The 23290-nt window shown below is 37.7% G+C and overlaps 1 protein-coding gene and 1 long non-coding RNA gene across 2 annotated transcripts in view; both read left to right on the plus strand.

Annotated features, from left to right (window-relative positions):
- The window catches only part of LOC581399 (ribosomal protein S6 kinase alpha-5), a 76188-nt gene that overhangs the window by 42412 nt on the left and 10486 nt on the right, over positions 1–23290 (plus strand). The window contains exons 7-8 of the mRNA XM_030998408.1: positions 12189–12333; positions 13486–13650. Coding sequence (XP_030854268.1) covers positions 12189–12333; positions 13486–13650 — 310 coding nt within the window. The remainder of the gene's footprint in view (positions 1–12188; positions 12334–13485; positions 13651–23290) is intronic.
- LOC105437251 lies at positions 121–3460 on the plus strand. The gene is made up of 4 exons (XR_970549.2): positions 121–354; positions 1518–1816; positions 2758–2861; positions 3066–3460. It is a non-coding gene; the product is annotated as an uncharacterized LOC105437251 (long non-coding RNA).

The raw sequence follows: 23290 nt of genomic DNA on the forward strand, positions 1-23290 counted from the left end.
TTATTGCTCACTAGTTTAACACGCATTTTGCCATTGACTTTTCTGAGCGGGCTAAAATATTTGTCCATTGGTTTACTGTATAACCTATATCACCCGCCAAATTACACACAAATCCCATTGGGTGGTATTCTCGAAAGCGGCCTAAGTTAAATCAGTGGCCTAAACCTGGTTTAAACCATGGACTATCTTTTTTGCTATTCTCGAAGGTGGCCTAAAGATAAGCCAGGCTTAAATACGTCATAGTTCGGCCTAACTTTAGGCGGCTCAGAGGGCAGGTTTAAATACGTCATAGTTCGGCCTAACTTCGCGTGACGTCACTTTTTAGTTAAATCGACTGTCCGCGGAGAGTGAACGGTAAGTTTTGCATTTGAATTTCTATATTTGATAACAATTTACACTCTTTTGTATGGATAAGCGCTCATGAAAGTTACACCAGCTAATAAAGTATTTTTTTTACTTTCATGTTGCTGTACTGGTGATAATCTAAAATGCTTTTAACTGAATAAATTTGAAGGAAACTTGGTAAATGTTCACAGTGTTCGCAGAGCAGTCCCATACGTGCAAATAATTGTCGGTTAATATTTTCGTTTCCTAAGATTGAGCAATTTCTTACCGGGTAATTCTTTTTCTTGGCACTATTGTCCTTTCGTACGCATATACCACCTTAACACCACCTTAAAACTATCATTGCTAGACGTAGAAACTACTTTTATAGTGGATTTTCGAGACGATGTTGCCTAAAAGTGGACTAGCAGTCTCTTTCGTTCGTTAGCCTCTGATTTGGGTAGTGTCGGCTGTTGTAATTTGGGTTGGAAAGTAGGCTACTAACTATTAAGCTATTGTAAGTATAGAGACAAACAAAATGGAGCCTGCAGAAACACGTGTGGTTGCTTTGGTAGTTTAATCCAGACTCAATATCCATGTGCTTTTACATGTATAATGTAGTGATCGGAAGACCCTTGCATACACTTGCATTGTGTGTAGACTATGCATCTAATATGAATAACAATGAACTGTGCCTTAACAGCTGCAGTGCATTTCTAAGTGGCATGTTAATTTCAATTGCATGTTAGTTTCAATGAACCTGTTTCTAAACATAACATCGGCCCCTCTCTTTCAGCCGACCCTACCCAAATCAGAGGCTAACAAATGAAAGAGACAGAAATTTCGGTCTGGTATCACCTCTGCCTGAGCTGCAGTGCTGTGCTAGTTGTGGCTGTTGGTGTGATGATTTTCATAACCACCCACCCCTGCCCCCCCCCCCCCAAGAATTTTTTTTTTTTAAACAATATTAATAGACCTAGATCTAAATTTCATCAGAGTCTAGTCTAGACAGGTCTAATAGAAATTGAAAGGAAATGGACAAAAGCTTCCTTTTTTGACATACATTTGCTGATAATGTTACTGTAACAGTAGTTTAGTCTAATAATACTATTAGTTAGTAAACTACAGAGAAAGAGAAATTGTAATTTCTCAAATATTAACATATTTTTCATCTTGATTTTCTGCTATTTCAGGTTCTTTTCAATTGATGCATGGGGATGAAAAAAGAAGGCCTCTCCCAAGCTATGGTGTCCCGCCTTGTGAAGTCCATCTCAATAGCCATTGCCAGGAGATGGGAGCAATACATCTCAATTCCTTCAACAAGAGAGGCAGTCCTGCAGAGTGCAGACCCAACATGAATGTTATAATTACTGCCATTTCCCTGGCGTTAATATGGTGCACCCACATAGGCATCTCCAAGCCAGTTGGCCCAACACCAGTTATTTCCTGAACAGGAAAAATAGATACTCCATTTTTCTTGGAAAGTCTGCTGGTGAGTAAAGCTGTAATTACGCCTAAATTTTGTAAACTAAATCATGTTTATACAATTTTTATTAAAAGATCTCCTGATTTTATGAATCTGCAGATGTGTCTACAGGTACATTATGAAGTGATTTAAAATTGTTTTGTCTGATGAATTTAGGTGCAATCTACACTCAAACTTTTATTCATTTTACATGGGCACGAGCTAATATTTTCAGCTCAATTGCCATGGCTACCAGTCACTCCTGACAGTGACAGCTTGGTCTAGACTTTTGGGAGGAACTATCTCTGAAAATAAGACACAAATAATCAACAGTTGATTAACTTCTTTAAAATTTGGGTCAGAAGAAAATTCAAACCTACCGCTAACAATTCTGGACCATATAAGACTTAGAGACCTACAGACTGCAGTACAGTGCAGTGCAGTAAATTTTCATTTTACTTTTTCCCCTTTCACGAAGCTCATTTTGGGAGATAACATAAACAAAGACAATCTTTGGTCTAATGTTAGATTGAACTAAAATGGAAAAGATGGGCTCTAACGATTAGGGCCTTGTAAAATCTCCATTCCAGGCTGCGTTTACATCTAGGTTAAGCCAACTGTCGGTTGGTTATCTAAGTAAGATGTAGACCTCTAGACTTGATTTTAGGAAAGGGACTAACTTAGCTATAGACTTTAACTACTTAGGGCTTTCTTAGGCCATGAAATGACAAGTACAACTTTGTGCAAGCACATTTATGAGATAGTACTGCAAGAATGTGTATGTTTGTTCTTGATTTTAAAAGAGATACCGGTAGTCATTCTGTAAATCAATGATTACTAGTAACTGAGTGGGGAGGGGTGCCTAGTCACTGCCTACATGAAAGGCGCCTTAAAAAAAAAAATTAAGTTAGAGTAGATTTTTGATATTTTAATGAGGTCTACCGTAAACCTTTTTATTTTTGTTTCAGGATGATGTTTTTCTTCAGTAAGATAAATGAAGGCAAATTCCCTGATAACTGAGACAAATTCAGAGAGAGGAAGGAGAACTACTGAGCTGCTGAATTTCTGACAGGTAGGCTGTACGAATAAGTTGTTGTTTGTATGCCCATGTACTTCAAGGATGGCATTTGTTCATTCACATTTTTCCATCAATACTTTCATGTAATTGATTATGCACTCCACTTTTACCACAATGTACATGGAAGACCTTTTTAATCTTTAACAGAAATAGGTTTCAATGTGCTTCCTTTCATTATTTTCTCTTTTCATTCAACAGACATACTTGCAAGGACTATGAAGTTCTACTTAGCCTCTTCAATGAACCAGACTCCATCTGCTGTAACTGTGACTGCGTGGGGATCAAAACCTTTGTATTATAATCCTCATAACATGAAGCTATGGTAACAAACAAGCAACCATTGATAAAAAGCCTGATATATCCTTGTTGTATGTGTGAACCACAAAGCAACCATCACTCATAAGGATGTTTTTATGTACATCAGATCTTCATTGTTTCACTGGAAAATTGTGATTTTGAATCATTTCAGAAATCATGTTTTGTAATGTGTTTTATAACATAGTGCAAGTCATGATATAACAGATTCCCTGCAAAAGAAACATGGCTCAAAAGTAGACTATGCTTTGTTTTAAAAAAATGGGAAAAAGTAATGTAACAAATGCATAACATTTAATTCTAATAGTTTCAAGTTGCAGATTATGTGGCTATTGCAGCTTAATATTTGACCTTCAATTTTATAATCGTATTCATCGTGAATTACAATCTTTTCTGTTTCAAGAAAAATAAATGAATTGAACATAATTGTTGATATGTTATATACAATATTCCTTTCATATCTTTTGATTTTAAGTGTGCATACTGTTGGGTTCATTGAATTATACATGAAAAAAGTCTTGTAATAGAACAGTGAGAGAACAGAGAGCGAGTGAGAGAGAGAGAGAGAGAGTAAAAGAGAAAGGGAACCAAATGAGAAAGAACAATTTAATGGTGAGAGAAATAAACAATGATGTGAGATAGTGTGTGTGTGTGAGAGAGAGAGAGAGAGAGATGGAGATAGGGAGAAAGAGTTGGGGGGGGGGGGGGGGGTACAGTGCCCCCTTTTTCAAATGCCCCTTTTTATATAGGAAAGTTCCCTTTTAACTTTGTAAGAAGTGCCCCTTTTTCCATAGGAAAAGTGCCCCTTCCCCTTTTCACCTCTGATAAGTGCCCCTTTAATTTTGACACGCGCCCCTTTTCCTTTGACAAGTTTTCATTTTTCTTTGCAATAAGTGCCCCTTTTCACTTTTGAGAAGTGCCCCTTCACCTCTGATAATTGCCCTATTTAAATTTGAGAGGTGCCCCTATTAACAAAATTATCGGTGTCCATTTTCTTTCAACAAATGCACATTTCCTTTATTATAAGTGCCTCTTTTTCATTCTCATAAGTGCCCTTTAAAAATATGTTAAATGCCCATTTTCAGGTGCGATATGTGATCCTTTTCACCTCTGATAATTTCCCTTTTAACAATGATACAATTCCAGCAAGTGCCCTTTTTGTTGGTGCTGCCCCCCGCTTTGGAAGTCGCTTCGCCGCCCCTGGACGTCATATTGCTCAAGTTGTCGTGGTGATGCATCCTCTCCACACTGCGCGCATCCATTGTCTTAGCCCATTGTTTTAGTGCATTGTGACGTCATATTGCTCAAGTTGTCGAGGTGATGCATCCTCTCCACACTGCGCGCATCCATTGTCTTAGTGCATTGTGACGTCGCAGCTTCGGTACTGAGCATGTGCAGAAACCGTAACCATGGTGAATAATCCATGGACTAAGTTAGGCCAGGTTTAAACCATGGATCAGTTAGGCCACCTTTCGAGAAATGAAAATGACTTAGGTCAGCGGCCTAAGTTAAGCCTGGCCTAACTAAACCACGGTTTAACTTAGGCCAGGTTTAACTTAGGCCGCTTTCGAGAATACCACCCATTGACTCTTCTGAGCGGGCTAAAATATTTGCGCATTGGTTTACTGTATAACCTATATTGCCAGCCAGATTACACACAAAATCCCATTGACTTTTCTGAGCGGACTAATTTATTGTAATTTTGTTGGTTTATCCATCAAACCTTGAGGGCAATAACATTTAAAAATTGACCTGCTCAGATGTCTGATACGGTTAATAATAACGTTTACTTGTTATATTGTGCTTTCATGAAAGATGGACCTAGTCTTAATGTTGATTCAACATTCACTCTGGTGAAATTTGTTCCAGGTTTTATTCTGTCAAAGGTATGAGGGCTTAGGTCCCAATTGGATTTTAGATTAGGTATATGTTTAAGGCTAGGGTTGGTGTATATGTGTATATATATGTGTATTATATTTAAGAATTAATTTTCAACTAGTTTTCAAGAAATTAACCATGAAGCAACCGTATGAGAGCATATGTCTTACTATCGTATATGTATATGCATGTATATAATTGGAGATGATTTGTGAAGATTGGGACATTTTTGCACCTGAGTGGGAGTGATAGTGTGTACTTGTACATTGTGTGAATACGTTTATATTATATTTTGGTTCCCTAAACGGATTGGTTCACTCCAGGTAAATGGTACATCTTATCGCATTATCCAATGTTGAATAATTCATAACTAAGTAGTATTCCGATAAGGTATGTCTGTCTTAGAATCTCTGTCTCAAGTTTATCAGGAGTTTACTTCTAGACAGATGAATAGTTTCTAATTATCAGAGAAATATATTACACATAATTATTAAAATAGATTTAAAAAATAATATTAGCCAGAAGGATGTTAACTTCATATCATTGCCAGGATTTAAAGACCCTGTCGAATGTGAAAAATGAAATAGATTAATTATATTTCAATGAAAAACTTATAAGCCATAGATCACAATAATATAAATTACATGCTATTTTGATGTCCGTCAGAGGAGTAACAGCCTTAACCATTTGAAGTTTTTGACCTAAAAACTAGCAGTCAACTTGACGATATCATCTTATGTGGAGTATGCATATTCACAACTTAGCATTAATTTGAATGATGTAAAGTTGTATTTTCATCAGATAGGGTCTTTAAGCATAGTTGGCACCCTCCTGACTCTATTAAACACAAAATTACTACGGGAAGTTACTACGAGCTTTTATTCACTTTTTCCTGCATGTAACTCAGGAATATGGATACATAAATGCAGAAGAGATTTGGATTGGAGATAGTAAATTGTCTGCTGCGAGCCAGAATGTTGTTAACTTCATATCATTCTAGTGATTTTGACTAAGTTAGCACGCTCCTGGCTCTGATCAGCTTATAAATTTAGGAAAGTCGCTATTCATTTACTTTGCCTAGCTCAGCAATGCAGATACACCATAACAGACATGATTTGAAAGTGTATGCTGAGAGCCAGGAGGATGTTAGCTTCATAACATGTGATTTTAGCACCCTTCTGGCTCTCAACAGACAAGAATTAGGGATATTACTGTTCGTTTACTTTTCCTAACTCTGCAATATGGATACACTTAAGCAGCCAAGACTTGGATTGGAGACAGTAAAATATCTGCTGTGAGCCAGAAAGTTGTTTATTTCATATCATTATAATGATTTTATTAATACTTAGAACCCTTCTAACTCTCAGCGGACACAATAGTTAGGCCTCTTAATTCAATTCTATCTCAGCAATGCCAATGCACACACAAGATCTCTCCATGTGACCACTTGTAATAATCTCTCAGCGGGCATGCTGGTTAGATAAGTATCAATTTTTTATCTCTCAAGTTGGATAATGTCTGTCTATTTTTGGCACAAAATGGTTCATTAGCCCCATTCAACTCCAGTGTATGGAATCAGTAATAGGTAGTGAGGAATAGTACTTGCTCTACTGATCTACTTTTTTGGCCCAGCTCCATGATGTAAAGAAAACTCTGTCTGACCCAAATACTGGTGACCCAGGGAAGGTCATTCGGCAGAGAATGTCTGGTATAACTAGCCTTTCCCCCAGCTCTCAGTTAACCTCATTAGTTACGAGAGCCTTAATATTAATAATGAATAATAAAACGTTACTTATAAAGCGCTTACCACCGAAGTCTCTTAGCGCTATAACAAACAAAATAGACTGATAAACAATTACATATTAAACAAAACAGAAAAGTGCAAATTAACCTACAATTTACAATACATATATGGAATACACATCAAAGTGAACAGGGTTAATTAATCATCAAAAGCAATTTTGAATAAATGTGTCTTAAGACTAGTTTTACAGATACATGCAGTCATTAGTTGATGGTTGCACTTCTTTTGTTGTTGTAGTTGTTATTACGCTTTGTTTCCTTATATACTTTTTTTTTGTTATACTCTTTTGTGTTCCTGAAACTTGAAAGTGAAATAGAAAATAAGATCCATAGAACCTCTTTAAATAATGTTAGTGAAGAATATAACAGGGATTCACAATTGTGCAATCAGTCAGTTTAAGATAATTCAGAAAGAAGGGCATTGCTAGATCTCTTAATGTGAAATAGTTGTCAGAGTTTGGGGGTCGCTATAGTTTGTTAGGGTGTTGTTTTTATCCTTGGATTCCATGCGGTAGAGGCAACTGGGGAAGATTTTAATGAGATAAGATTTGTCAAGTTTACATAATGGGCCTGATTTCATCAGCCCGAGTTGGCCAATTATACTCTTTTCACACTGGTTTTGCTTAACCCCGTACTTTGGTTAGCCCCGTACTATCCTTAACTCCGGACTATTTTTTTTGGCTTTTCACACACGCTGTTTTTAGTCCCGTACTAGCGCCTATTCCGGAATAAGAAAATTCCCGCTGTTCTCACTGCATTTCGTTAACCCCGGATATCGTGAATGTTATGATTGGACATACTTCGCATCTGGTCAGCTGCGATACGCTCCATTGCGTAGTACCGGACTATTTTTCGTTTCTGTTCTCATTCATTTGCTTAGCACCGCAATTGCGGGGTTAGCAGGAGTTAGCACCACAATTGCGGAGTTAGCCCTGCTATTTTGCAGGGTTAGTTAACCCCGTAGTATAGGTGGGGTTAGCCAACTTTAGCCCACTTTGGTTAAAACCAGTCTGAACAGAAAGTGAAATAGGCTTAACCCTGTACTATAGGTGGGGCTAAGACCCCCCTTAACCCCACCTATAGTACGGGGTTAAGCAAAATATTGCCAGTGTGAAAACAGTATAAGACCGCTATTTTTATTCTGAAGTTACAAATCGTGCCCTCATCAAGCTTGAAACTAAAGCTCAAGAAATTAGCTTTAGAAATCAGTGCGAGTCTTCGAGCTAGTGTAGACGGACCTCAAATAGCGGGCTATTTTGCAAGCTACAATGTAGCTCAAGATATCTTGGGAGAATTTCCCGAGCAAATAGTCTGCTATTTCATGATCTGGCTAATTTCCTGGATCAGAAATAGAGGGCTATTTGGCCAATTCGGGCTGATGAAGGCAGGCCTAATGTAAATTTTGTATTTAAGAAATAATTGTTGTATTTTACATGGAGGATTTCCCCCCATCTATTTATCTGTAAGGTTAATAAATTAGACCACCTATTGATTAATAAATGATCATGGCTTTTACTTTTGGGAGGAATTCTCCCCATCTATATCTCTGCAAGGTTAAGAGTACTTAATAGACCTCTTATCGTTTAAGAAATGATTCTTGTCTTTTACTTTTGGGAAGGATTTCTCCCCTCTTTTTATCTGCAAGGTTAATTATCAGACCACCTATCGTTTAAGAAAGGATTAATGTCTTTTACTTTTGAGAGGATTTCTCCCCATCTATTTCTCTGCAAGGTTGATAGACCATCTATAAATATATTGCAATGTCTGTACAGTGATTGATCGATGCAGTGTTGCAGGCCCTAATTACTTGTGAATCGTTAACTTATTAATGTTGACAAATTGTGTCTAGAGAATTTAAGGGGTGCTGCTTCCTTTGTGTGCACAGCACGGTATTAACACATTCAACACAGCATGATTTTGTTGTAGGAGTCTCTGTTTATTAATTGTAATGGCTGCATTGCAAGGGAACTAATATAAAAGAGAGTTTTCTCTGTCCATTTCTTTCCCCTCTCCTTTTTCTCTCCATCTACCCCTTACTTTCTCCTAATTAACCCTCTCCCTCCCTTTCTTTTCTTTCTTCCTTTCCCTCCCACCTTTCCCTCTCTTCATTCCACACCTCTCTCTTTCTCTCTCTCTTACTTCCATTTCCTCTACTCCTCACTCTTTTTTTAAATTATTCTCTCCTATCTTTTCTCGCTCCCTCTCTCATTTACTTTAACACTCTTTCTCTCATACTCTACCAAATCTTTTGTTAGGTACAGTTCAGAATGTCTGAATAGATTTCAGATTTAAATCTAACAGTCTGCCCATTGTCAAGTTATCAGTTATGATGCCATCTGAAATTCAAATTCAATTTTTAGTATTTAATTTTTTTATTTTTTGAACCACATTTTTAAGCAGATAATATTTGGTAAATTATATGTACGCTCAGTGTGTATATCCTGATGTAAATTGTCATGGTAATTCAGTTGCGCAATTCGTGGAAAGTCAAATATCAGTCATGGGAATGGGACAATATAAAAGTGAACTAACCCTGGATGTTAATCAGACACTAATCAACCGCTCAGCCAATATCTAATACCGACTTTCTGCGAAATTGTAGCAAAAATAGTAATGAGCTGCATTCACACTGCAAGCAAAAACGGTTGGTTAGTCTCATCATATGTCGGTGTTTAGTCGCAAGTTGATAATCAACTACCCATAAACACAACAAGAGAAAAACAAATGGAGAAAACACACCTCTCTGTGGTTTTTGAAATGCTGGCAGAAATTTCACCAGTTTTTTGCAGTGCAAATGCTCACTCTCAAAACACTGGCGAATCGTTCCAATGTTCGTGACTCTCCTTGCTTCCGTGCTAAAACATGCAGGGCAGCGACAAGTAGTGCATGCGCACAACTCGCCAATAGATAAAAATCTACATATTATCAAAAACTGACTTTTTTATGGATTTTTTTTTTTTTTTTTTATGATTTTTTTTTAAATGGCAGTAAAAAAAATATTTTAAAAAAAAACATGTTTTTTTTTTTCAAAATGGTTTTAGGCTGTGTAAATGGGCCTATATAGTGGTTGCATAGTAGCACACAGTGGAATTAGTTGCCTTGACACTTTATAAATTCATGTTCAACCTCAGACTAAAACGTTATGAGTCATGTGTTATTTCATATTTGATGTCCTTCTGATGATCGGACTCTTGCCGAGCTCCGGAGAGATTTGCTCCATGCTTTATTTCATCAAAGATGTAAGGATAGGGTTAAAGTTGAATTGGATTGTATGTACCGGTATCTTGTAACGTATCAAGTATCAAGACAATCACCCCCCCCCCCCTTTTGTTAAAGGGGAAATCCATTCTGATAATAAGTTGGTTTTAATAAAAGCTGAGTTTTTTTTCTCGAGGGGGGGGGGGGGGGGGATTGTCTCAGGAGGTAATTTTCGGGAGAAGGGGGGGGGGGATGGGATTTTGAGCAGTGATTTTATCGGGGGGAGGGGGGGGGGTAATTTTCCAGGTGAATTTCCAGGGGAAAATTGTCCTAGAACTGCCACCAACATTATCAAAAAGAATATGTATTGAAGAGAGGCAGAAGTTTGTCATTAAAAATAGGATTTGAGTTAATACATACACCCAACTACATCAATTAGACTAAATAATCCAGAATATTTAGATGAGTTACGCCTTGTATTGGGGGGGTGGGGCGCATGTTGCAAATGATAGAAATAAACTGAGGATAGGCAAACACGATATTGTACTGGTAATGGTTCAATCCTTGTGTTGACTTGCCGTTTTAAAAAGACAAGTATGTTTGGAAACAGACTATTTGTGGTGGAGCTTGTTATCTGGTCAGTGATCAGTCTACACCTGGTGACCTTGCATCACCTCCGAATACGCCACGTTCACATTGGATGTAGACCGTTGTGTTGGGTCATCAAGAATGTATATCTTTATGAGTAGCTTGGGCCATGTTCACAATTGATATCTAGACTCTGGATCACAGCATATGTCTGAATAGCCTTGATTGTGTTCACATTTGATGTAGACTGTATTAGGTTAGTGAGTATAGTATTTCTGAATAGCCTTGGTTGTGTTCACATGTGATGTAGACTGTAACTATAGGTCACTGAGCAGTGAGAATATCTATTAATAGGTCTTGATTTATGTTCTCATTTGATGTAGACTGAGGTCTAAACGTTTCATGTAGAATGTGAGGTCACTCAAGGTCATGAATGTGATGTGGACCATCACTGAGCCTATTTCTGTATCGTGCTGGCCATGATCTAGACTGTTAGGTCACTGAGCGTGTTTCTGAATAGCTCTGGCCATGTTCACATCTGATGTAGATTGTGAGGTCTACGATTATATTTTAACATGTACAGTAAGTAGCCCTGTCAGATCTGAAGTAGAGTGTGGAGTCACCGAGCATCGGGGTCTTATCGATATTGTAAAATGATTTTTATGTTTCCCTTAATGATACCCCGGTCACATCAGTGAGACCTACACCAGACTGACCACAAAGGTTCCCAAATGGCCAAGTATCGGTCAATTTTGCGGTGTGACTGAGATATATTAGAGAGATAGATTGCTTTTATTGTAAAATATGAAGAAGGTTTCTCTTTCCACTTGAAGGAAGAGACAGGATATTGCACGGGGAAAAGGAAGGGACGAGGAAAAGACACTTGGTAGGACATATGTAAATGTCGTTAACTGCCCGACGACCTCATTCTACACTCCGATATAAAGCATGGTATTAACGTGCGATACACATGTAAATCACAATCTCGTTAAGTATTTTGTGTTCATTTTTAGAAATGTAAGTGTACAAGCTATCGCACATACACCTTGGTTTATGAACAAAAGTCTTAAATGGATACGATCTTCTCAGTGGTAGATTAAAAGATTTGTTTGTGCTTGGAAAAACAAGCTCTTGGTATTATGTTGTAGTCAAAGAAACACTGATGAAATTATTTGTATTACCCTTTGTTTTTGTTTTTGCAAAGCAGAGATTCCATTGCAATATGTAGCTTGCTTGGTGAAGGTGTTCTTCTTATTCTTTGCTTAATTACATTTCATCTGGTGGAATCATGATGGAAAAGTACATTACATTGTAAATATGACAGGTCATCGACATTATTACTTAAACTTTATCTGCTCATGTTCTGATATGTCTCAGGTTTGATTTTGTGTACTTTTACAGATAGCCGACATTATTACTCAAAGTTTATCTGTTCACATTTTGATATGTCTCAAGTTTGATTTTGTGTACTCTTACAGATAACCAATTTTCCAAGTCTATTCAACCTTACCATTCTTCTCTATCTTAAATTTATCACAGACGAATCTTAACCAGCCACCCTCCAATGCCAAATACATTTTCCAAAGAGGTCAAAGATTTTATCAACAAGTTACTTGTCAAGGACCCAACCAAGAGACTTGGATGCAATGGGGTGAAAGACATCAAATCTCATTCTTTCTTCAAGGTAAGTTTATCTTTTTTCTTAAAAAAAAAAAAAGAAAGACAAAAGAAAAGCAAGCTTAAAGGCCATATGTGCCATAGTAATGGGTAAATATATTAGCTGTGTTGACAATGAGAGTCTGTGAACTTTAGTTTAACTCTTGGTTTTAAACTTTAAGATTATCTTGTACTTAAGGGCCATACTGATGCACAAGTTGTTTGAAATCTTGGCGTGTACTCATAGTTTCATGTCAAATCTCATTCTTTCTTCAAGGTCAGTTATTTTACTTTAAAGGAAAAGAAAACACTTATAGGCTACAGGTGATGAAATATGTTAGCTGTGTTGACACAAGAGTCCATGAACTTAAATTTAACTCTTGTTTTTAAACTTTTAGATATCTTGTAATTAAAGGCCGTGCAGACGCACTAGACGTTTCACACCATGAGCTATCTTACCTTTAATGTGCAAAATACAACGACTGGAGGTTCCTAGAGAGGGAGTCCTTGCTCGTGGTTATGTGTTATCTTAGCTTTTATTTAAATGAAACGTATCTAATAGTTGTCATAACAAATTGAAATGGCATGGAGTGAACATTTATTATTGTGCATGCTCGGGTGTCCCTCTTGTTTGCAGCCAGCTTTGCACATATTTCGACCAGTGACTTTTCTGCTTCAGATTTGGTCTGGTATCATCATACCTAGAAGATAGCACAGTTTTCAGAAAGCCACTCCTGCTATGCTATGTGTGATAACTTTATTGACAGTTCAGCGTAACCTTTAAAGGGATCGTTTAACAATGTTAAATCTGAGATGCACGGCCCTACGTGTTATCAGTGTATGTGATATGGTGTATTATTGAAACCCTAAAAAATTGCGCTTCAAAATGATCAAGAAGTGCCTCAAAAAAGTAAAAGTCTTTGAGTGCCGGGTTTTACCATACTCGTTTTCCCCAATAGACTGTAGTGTTATGAAAACCGTTAGGCAAACACAAAATTTGGTTTCGATTTCCAATCATAAATATCTTGATAATCAGACAGGCGATCGGCTTGGGGTTCTTGACTGACCTAAAGGTTTATAATTATCATTGCGGCATGAGCTGAATCCAGGATTTTTTTCAGAATCTGAGACAAAGTTACCGGATCCCTTTAACCTGTATCTCGTTGGTTTCTTAACACAGGGGCTGAACTGGGATGATGTGGCTGCTAAGAGAGTATCTCCGCCCTTCAGACCTCACATCAACGGGGAGCTAGACACCAGCAACTTTGCCGAGGAGTTCACGTCCCTCGTCCCGGCCGACTCACCTGCAGACATCCCCAAGACGGCCGATGCAAGGGTCTTTAGGGTAAGTCCTCATCATCTGTAAGGGTCTATAATAACCCAAATGACTTTTTGAGAAATACAAGCCTACAGTCCCAAGGCTTGTTCTTTTAAATCCTATCTGCACTAGTTTGGCCAAGAGAGATTAGACCTCCCTGCATGGTCACTGACAGGTGGTTATCTCATCAAATCAGCTTTCAATTAAAGAGAAGGTTGAGTTCTGGGAAGAGGTGAAAAATAATTTGTGAGCGTAATAATTCTTATTATGCAAGTGTGGAAGATCATCAGATAAGACATGTTCCCTGAAAAACATGGCTCTTCAAATGCCTTTATATTCGAAATATTTCAGTAACATCGTAAAACTCGGGGGGTAGGATTTTTACACCACGTGTTCGTGTAGTCCCATATACATCTTTCTGTGTACAGTGTTTGTAACTTTACCAAGACTTGGCCAAATTTCTTATCATTTTGATGATTCTAGAACCTTGCAATACACACAAATTCTTATATGCTAGATGATCAACCTTTTTAGTCAATTCCACACCGTTTCTTTCACAATGCAATCGCATGACCAGAACTCAACTTCATCTTTAATATAAGAAAAAGGGAACCATGGGGGACCAACGGTCACAGATTAGGCATTGTTTGCTTTATAGAGGGCGCAAGTAGCTATAAGTAGTGCAGTGGAGCTTTAAGACATAGTAAACTGCAGTAGTGAACCGCAAGTTTTTTAAGGTACTGCACTTTGCACTTTGAATGTCTACATCTTATTACTTACAGGTAATTGAGTATGCATAGGATCTATCTTGTGCGCAGCTACTTTTGTACATCCCCACTTCCATTTATTTAGTGCAAGAAAACTGCAGCGGCTTATCCCAGCAAATGTGAACAGGCTTTTATGCTCCCTCGTGAGATAACCAGCTTAGTCAGTCTACGAAAGTAGAAGAAATGAATATGTTTAGACCTTTATCTATAAAACAGTTGAATGAAATCATAAGGAATACGACAGAAAGATAATGAAAGAGTATATGACGAGAGATATATATTTTGGAGAGCAGGAGGAATTATTACTTTTGCTCATAATAAAGCCCTTGTATCCAATATTAGCTTTGAATTTGTGCCCCCCCCCCCCTCCCAAACAAAAAATATACTCATGAGCCAAGAGCTCAGAAACAGATTCAAAGTCCCAAAATGGTTCAGTGGCCTTCTTGATAGTTTATGATATCTGACAAGGCAAATCTTGCTTTTTCTAGATGTGGTCTTTGATATTTTTATTCTCAAAAATATTAATATACTTTACATCCATTAGATGTGAAAGAGATGATCATCTTTGACTGAAATCAACTTACATATTTTCTTTCGGTTAGCACTATTTCTTGGAAAAAGTAATGCTAGAAAAATTGCTGCCAGACTGTCTTTAAGGTCATTGACTCATGGAACAGAGGCAGGGATAAAGAAAGCGTCATAGATAGAGGAGATTGAGATTGAGATTGAGATTGATAAAGATAGAGAGTGAGAGAGAGAGAGAGAGAGAGAGAGAGAGAGAGAGAAATAGAGGGGATTGAGATTAAAAGAGAGAGAGAGAGAGAGAGAGATACAGAGATAGATAACACAAAGGGATAGAAAGAGAAACAGAATGACGAGGACACAAATACTGAGTCAAATAAACAGAGACATACATTGAAAGGAGAGAGAGAGAGAGAGAGAGAGAGAGTCAGACAGAGAAAGACAGATACAGAGTGAAAGGGGGATGGATGGGAGGAAGATAAAGACAGAGAGAGAAAGAGAGAGAAAGATAAAGAGAGAGACAGAGAGAGAATGGAGGTAAGGGAGTTTGGGAGACAAACCGACACAGAGACAGCAGTGTGGCAGCACCCCTCCTCCAGGAAAGGCAAATTTACTTTCATTATGGATGTATTCCGCTGTGTCTGTGCTGTCAATTATACCCTATCAGTATGCGACTGCAGTCTCCACTCCCTCTCGATGAAGATGGCTCCCAGAAGAAAAATACATCTACCATAAAGGTCAATGGCCCGTGTCCTCGAAAAAGTCCCCCTCAAACTGCAAGCAAGGCTTAAAGTCTGCCCAAGTGCGTGGAGTTAGTCCACTGATTTTGTGGAGTCGCCAAATGTCAACTTCTTAAACCTGTACAAATCACCATAACTCTGGAACTAAATGAAAATATCAACAATTTTTTTTCTGTATGAAATATATTTCTCCTTTTCATTTCATGACTACCAGGTAAAATGTGTTTCTCTGTTTTGTTACTTGATTACAGTACTTCATACAGAACTTAGAAGTTTAACTGTTGGCCTTCCATAAATCATTGGACCATGAATCCAGGCTGCTCTCAAGAATATGGGCCATTGACTTGATGAAGGGAGAATTGTACAACATTTTAGTTTGATGAGGGCCAGAATGGCATTAATTGTTTTAAAATGGATATAACTTAATTCCCTTCTGACTATCAACAGACAGGTTGCTCTGACTCAATTTCTTCTATTACTTCTGTGAAATTTTGGGGGCAGTAGGCCACAAAATCACAGTGCTAATACTTTTCAATTTGCTGGAAAAACGGCTGCTATTTATGATTCACAAAAGTTTCTGGTCCCATAGTATTTAAAGTCCTATATACAACCCATAGACCCAAATATACTATACCTAATCCTAATGCTAACCTTAATCTAAAGCTGAACTCAAGTTTACTTAAGATGTCTCTGGAAAATGACATATCCCAGAGCATCTCATCAAAGCATGTCATCAAATTATATATAGATCTTTGATATGGAGAGGAGAAGAAAGATAACAAGTCCTCTTAGATCAGCAAAGGAAAATTCAATTTTTAAAATATTTTTTCTAATTGTACGTAAATCCCTTTAATTCAATATCCTAGTATATGAGCCATGTTTATTTCATTCTGGACTTTTTAATTCTCCTTCGGGAAATTGGCTTGGCAATCATGACAGAATTTCCTCCTGTATTATGCATGTTACAACCATTTTTTCTTGGAAAAACATAGTAGGTATTAGGCCTGAGTCATGTCGGGATTTTCATAAACCGGGTCCCGACGGCCTTGTACCGATCGGGACCCGGTGTCCCGAAATCAGCTCGCAGGATTTGCCACTTGCCTCTATAAAAAGCGCATATCATCAGTATGTCCCTTAAAAGTGACCTTTTTTTATCAATTAAATAAATCAACACATGCATACCTCTGCTCAGATCGGTATATTCTTCCATTTGACATTATTTTTTATCCATGATTGGCGATGTTTAGTGCCATTTTCGTGCCTCTAAAAGTAAAAAAAACTGGGGCAGAAATAGAAAGACAGCATTCGAGCCGCCATTTTGATTTATGCAGGTTGAATAAATCTGGTCAAAAAATATGAATGTTAGAATAATAAAACGGCTTTCTAAAAATTTCTTCTGTACAATATACCGATCATATAATATTTTAAAGACAACATAAATATTTATCTCTTATTTTAAACATCGCATGCTTTTTTTAAAAGCTGAAAATTACTTGGTAATCAAGAGTTTCGATACGGATAGCTGTTGCAAGGCAAGTTCAGACTAGTATCGGAAAAATGCGCAGTGCTCCTGATCGTAATTAGCTGTAATGCGTGCCAGAACGAACCCAAACAAAGACGTGATCGTAACGAGAAAAAAAAATCATTAAAAACTACGAGAGCACAATTGGAAATACAACTACTGCTCAAAATTTCCATAATCAGATAGATAACTTGGACAATGAATTCAATAATCGCCCAAGAGATGCCTCAGAAATTGTGATAATCGAGGAGTAACTGGGTACATTTTTATCGCAAGGGGCCTGCTGCAAATACTCGAATCCTTTGTTATACTGCTTTTTACCGTAGAGGGCGTTATTTGCCTCGTATAGCCTCGTGTTCAATTTAAACAAGTGTAATTCGGATATTGCAGCAGGCCCTTCCGATAATGATTGCACCTATAGTAACTCCTTAAATATCACTATTTATGTGGCTTTCCTTGGACAACTATTGTTTTATTCCTCCAAGTTATGTATCTGCTTACGATAATTTTGAGTAGTTGTTTTTCCAATTGTGCTCTCGTAGTTTTTAATGATTTTTTTCTCGTTACGATCATGTCTTTGTTTGGGTTCGTTCTGGCACGCATTACAGCTAACGAGGAGCACTGCGCATTTTTCCGAGACTAGTCTGAACTTGCCTTGCAACAGCTATCGGTATCGAAACTTCTTGTGATTACCAAGTAATTTTCAGCTTTTAAAAGAAGCATGCGGTGTTCAAAATCAAAGAAAAAATATCTATTTTGTCTTTTAAAAATTATTCGATCGGTATGTTGTAAAGAAGTACTTTTTAGAAAGCTGTTTTATTATTCAAACATTAATGTTTCTTTCAACCTGATTTATTAATCCTGCCGAGAGACCCGGCCAGTACAGTAGCTAGCTAGCAGCTGGCAACAACAACCCCATGGGGCGAACTGCCTTGCAAGTTGCAACACATATATTTATATCAGCAGTTCGGATTGATTTAGGATGTGCTAGAATATGATTGGTAACAATTAAATACTTAAGTTTTAAGGTGGATTGATTTTAGTGGTGTGCAAAACTGCAATTTCTTACATATTTCGTTATTTTTTTCGGAGCGTCGGTTCTCAAAAAACGAAACCGGGACCCGACGGCAACGGTCGGGTCCCGGTGTGATCGACCGTACCGACTCAAGCCTAGTAGGTATATAGCATGCTCCAGTTGAGGTGGGAAGTAGTTCATTGGCAGGGGGAAGAGTGAGGGTGAGAAAGGGAAAATGGGACATGGGAGTGGGAAAGGAAGCGAGAGAGATAGAGACAGAGAAGGAGATAGAGATATAGAGAAAGAGTGAAGGAGACACAGAGACAGAGTTGAATATACAGTATCAATGACAAAGACAGATTGTCCTCTTAGATAAGCAAAGAAAAATTAAATGTTGTGAAATTATGTCTAACTCTACAAGAATCCTCTTAATACTAAATGCCAGTACTAGTATATGAGCCTCTTCTGTTTCATTCTGGGTTTTTTACGTCTTCCTTAGGAAATTGGCTTAATAATCATGACAAAATTTCCTCCTGTATTATGCATTTTACAACCATTTTTTCTTGGAAAAACATAGTATATAATATGCTCCAGGTGAGGTGGGAAGTTGTTCATTGGCAGGGGGAAGTGTGAGGGTGAGAAAGGGAAGTGGGAGTGGGCAAAGGAGAGAGAGATAGATAAAGAGAGAGAGAGAGAGACCCAGAGACAGAGCAGATGATACAATGTCAATGACAAAGACAGATTGTCCTCTTAGATAGGCAAAAGAAATTAAATGTTGTGTAATCATGTCTAATTTTACATGCATCAACTTAATACTAAATGCCAGTATATGAGCCTCATCTGTTTCATTCTGGGTTTTTACGTCTTCCTTAGGAAATTGGCTGAGCAATCATGACAGAATTTCCTCCTTTAATATGCATGGTACAACCATTTTTTCTTGGAAAAACATAGTATATAATATGCTCTAGTTGAAGTGGGAAGTTGTTTATTGGCAGGGGGGAAGGGTGAGGGTGAGAAAGGGAGAAAGGGAAGTGGGAGTAAGTGGGAGTGAGAAAGAGAACGAAAGAGATAGAGAGGCAGAGAGAGAAATATTGGTTTACAAATAAACAATGAGAGACATGGAATGAAAAACAGATAGAGAGAGAGAGGGGGAGGGAGAGAGGGAGAGAGAGAGAGAGAGAGAGAGGGGGAGGGGGAGAGAGAGAGAGTGATGGAGAGTAGGTGTGTGTGGGAGGATCTCATGGACTGAACTCTCTTTACAAGTATCACAAACAGCAAATCAATATTCCTCATGAGTTCTGATGATCTCCACGATGATTTTTATCTACATTTACTCCCTTGTCACTGTGAATGAAATCTTATCTCTTTGATTAGGAATGAGCGATTGCTCTCTTCTTCGCGTATTAGTTAACACATCTTCAAGCCGTGAGTCACTTCCTAAATGATTCATGTCGCGTCGTCAGGGAAAGCTCAAATTGCACATGTCCTGCTGCTCCTCTGTCACATTATGTCAAGATACGCGTAATTCTTGTGTATTCATTAAAGCCCCACTGGGTCTAGGTCGAGTTGATTTGGCTTCCAATAAATTTAGTGAGAGAACTGTAATTGTTTTAGATCATAAGTCAGTTTTTTCTTTATCTTCTTCTTAGTAATTTTTTTTAGATCACAACTCATTTTTTTCTTTATCTTTCTAGTAATTTTTTTTTTAATTCTTTTTATTTTTTTAATATTCCTTCTTCTTCTTCTTCTTCTTCGATTTGATTTAGATACAACTGATTTGGTCAATTCTGATGATTATGTTTTGTTCATAGATATTCTGTGCGCATATATATTCCTAAGTTGCTTGATTATCAAATACTTGTACTACCGGTAGTTTGTAAGCCAGTTTATATGTTAAGCATCTTTAGGACATTATATACCTTTGAGTCAATCTCAGAGACTAGGCTTTGTAGGATTAATGCATCACTTTAAAGGTAATACAAAGTTTTTGGAAATTTTGAAAATTGGGTGGATAGTGATTCTTTACGATTTTGATATATTTGGATGCCCCTCTGGATGTATTATAAGCACTAGAAAATTTAGCCCCTAAAACACTTCTGCTTTTGAGAAAAATTGGATATAAAAGTTTACCGGTGCTCCCGGTAAATTTTGATAAATTTCAAATAGCGCCTATGGCCGTACAATGGTAGCTGCGACCAAGAAAATCTCAGAATATGTAGTTTTGATATATAATTTCAAATGGGAATAGCTAATCGGTCGATTTTAGTCAAGAAACATTGTTTTATACTTAAATTAATATCTTGACCTTGAGAGGGAACTATACAACATAAAGACTTTAGACTCGATTTCATTCGCGACAACGATCCTTGAATATTGTAGGATCGCATATGCTTCCAATATGTCCATTTGAACCAAATTCATGACCCCATACCAAAACTTTGTATTACCTTTAATGCATCACTTTAATACAGGCTATAGTGCACTGACTTGGTTTTGAAATTAGCAACCACTGCTCATCAACCATTGAGCTGTTGAGCTCCCAATCGGAAAGGCTTTGCAACTGGGCATTTAATAGGATACAATCTTGGAATTGCACAACCAGTGGAAACGGTTTACATGTTTGTAGTGAGTGATTTAGCTTTGGCACTGGCAGCGCCTATTAGAAGTGGGGGGGGGGGGGGATGTGCAAATGAGTATGTGACTATTACAAAAGGGCAACAAAAGGGGAATTTCTCCATTTGTAATTCCTCTGCAAATCTCCTTCTGCCAGGCGCTACAAAATATATGTATATCACACCAAGAAAATCTCTTCTTTTCTTTATGAAGTTGAAATCAATGACATGGACAAGCAAAAAAAAACATCCAAACAAAAAATGTATATATAGATTACAATTAAAAACAAAAATTCTGACACAAAGTTGGAATATAGGATCTCATGTGTTGAATTACTGAATCCATGCGCTTTAAAAAAAATGCTGCATGGTCAGGTTGTGTGTTCAATGATTATTTTTCTCCCTCTTCTCTCTTTCTCTCTCTCTCTCTCTCTCTTGCTGGAATTCATAGTATTTTAAATATAGGAAAGTGTATTTTATAATTCATTCAGAAGTGTTGGTTGCAAAAGACATTTCACAACAGTTATCATAGGAATATGATATGCTTTTAAATATATCTCAACAAGTGCTTGTGAAGAAGTTCTTATGTCTTTTGTTATACATGTATGCACCATTGTTTCTTTTGATACAAGTCACATGTTCCATAGAAACTGAAGAGGGTATGCTCAGAGGATTTTGTATGTCTCAACTCTGACTAAATACTTCTTTGTGTCTTCTAAGAGGCCATCATGAATTTCAATTTTCATCCCTAAGAAACGATTATGGATAACAGTCGTTGCATTTAAGTGATCAGTCAACAGCGGAACATATATCACTTGCAATGTGTAGGGATTTATAAAGTTAATAGATTTATGAATGAATAAATCTTCATACCTGTAAATGTAATAGTCTGATACCATCACAGCGAGAGTTTCTGCCACTTTCATATGATATGCAAATTTGTAGACAGGTACTCTATGGAGTATGGACCAACTCAGATCATTATTTGTAATGTTATGATTACAAATGATTGATTGGAAAATCACCCCAGGAAACATAACATCTGATTTATAGGAAATCTGTCGCCCGAAAGCAATATTTTTGTCATGACTAAATTTTTCACTACATGATTATAGACCCTATCACATGCATTCATACTGAGTTTTTGTTTCATTTGTGATTATGCATGGAAAAGGGCTCCTTCCTTGCCTTGTGCAATGGGGGAGAAGAGCAAAATAACAGCACGGACAAGCAGTAGTGGGTGTTTGGAGTAGTCTTCGTTGAAAGACCCCTTTAGAAATGATAAACAGTAGAAGCCTTGGATGGATAGGTAATTAGACATGTCAGGAAAGTATGGTATACCTTATTAAACAGGTTGAATAAGGACATAAGTGTGGTTAGGATCAGTTGCTTGACATGATATTTTTCTTCCAAGGATAGATGCATGCAGTCTCTGTTTATGTTGGATAAAGAGAAGTTGTCGCGGGCAGCGTTGCCAGCGAGTTCAGAGATTTCAGCAGTGGTACTCTAGGAAGGCAACTATCCCCCTGTCCACACACAACATTTTCCGTGATTAGCTATACCGTTTCGCGATAGTTTTACGATGAAATTGTGTGTGTGGACGCTCACTAACGATACGTCGTATAACGAAACTAGTCTAACGAAACGCAGGTTTGGGCATCATTTCGAACTGAAACTCAATAAAGAATCACGCCTAATCACGCCTAATCACGGAAAATGTTGTGTGTGGACAGGGGGAGTGTAACTAGTGTAACTAACTGGGCGGGGCTTAACGTGACCTCGAGCGAAAGGAGTCCAGACTGTAGAGTTTCAGGATTACTTTCTTCTGTTTATGGACATCCTTGAATTTATACGATGATTATTTATATGACGTTTCTTGTGTGTGGACACTTTGAAATTTATACTATGATTCTTTATACGACGTTTCGTTATAGAGTTTCGGGATAAATTGTTTTGTGTGTGGACACGTTGAAATGTAAACAAGGGCTCCAGCAAGGACCCTCTGTGCATATTTTTTCACTTTTGTAAAAACCAATGAACACGTCCCACTGGGAACAAAATTCAAAATTGTGTCAAAAATATTCTTTCTAATTTTTGTTTGTTTTCGTACTCTATTATGGCTAATGAGGAAAAGTACTTATGACCCACCCTCTCCCCTTCCCTATGAAGCGTACTCCCGTACAACTACCACCTAGGCAAAACCTTAGGATAAATAACCCACAGGTCAGTTACAAGATACAATTATCCCCCCCACCTTATCTAGGATGATAAACTTGATAGTTGTCTTAGCAGGGTATGAATGATATTTTACCAGTTATCAGAGAAACTGTGTGTTACTTCCGGTTTCCGATAGCAGCTGAGCTCAGTCAGCTCAGGAAGGGGTCTTTAAGCACAGACTAGAAGACCAAAGTCATTGCCATGGCCAATATTTCTGGTAACCATGCGTATCATCTTGTGTCGCAGGGAGCTAGCCATGCGAGAGATTCTCC

Source organism: Strongylocentrotus purpuratus, unplaced genomic scaffold (genome assembly GCF_000002235.5).
Source record: "Strongylocentrotus purpuratus isolate Spur 01 unplaced genomic scaffold, Spur_5.0 spur5_scaffold_5, whole genome shotgun sequence".
NCBI lineage: Eukaryota > Metazoa > Echinodermata > Echinoidea > Camarodonta > Strongylocentrotidae > Strongylocentrotus > Strongylocentrotus purpuratus.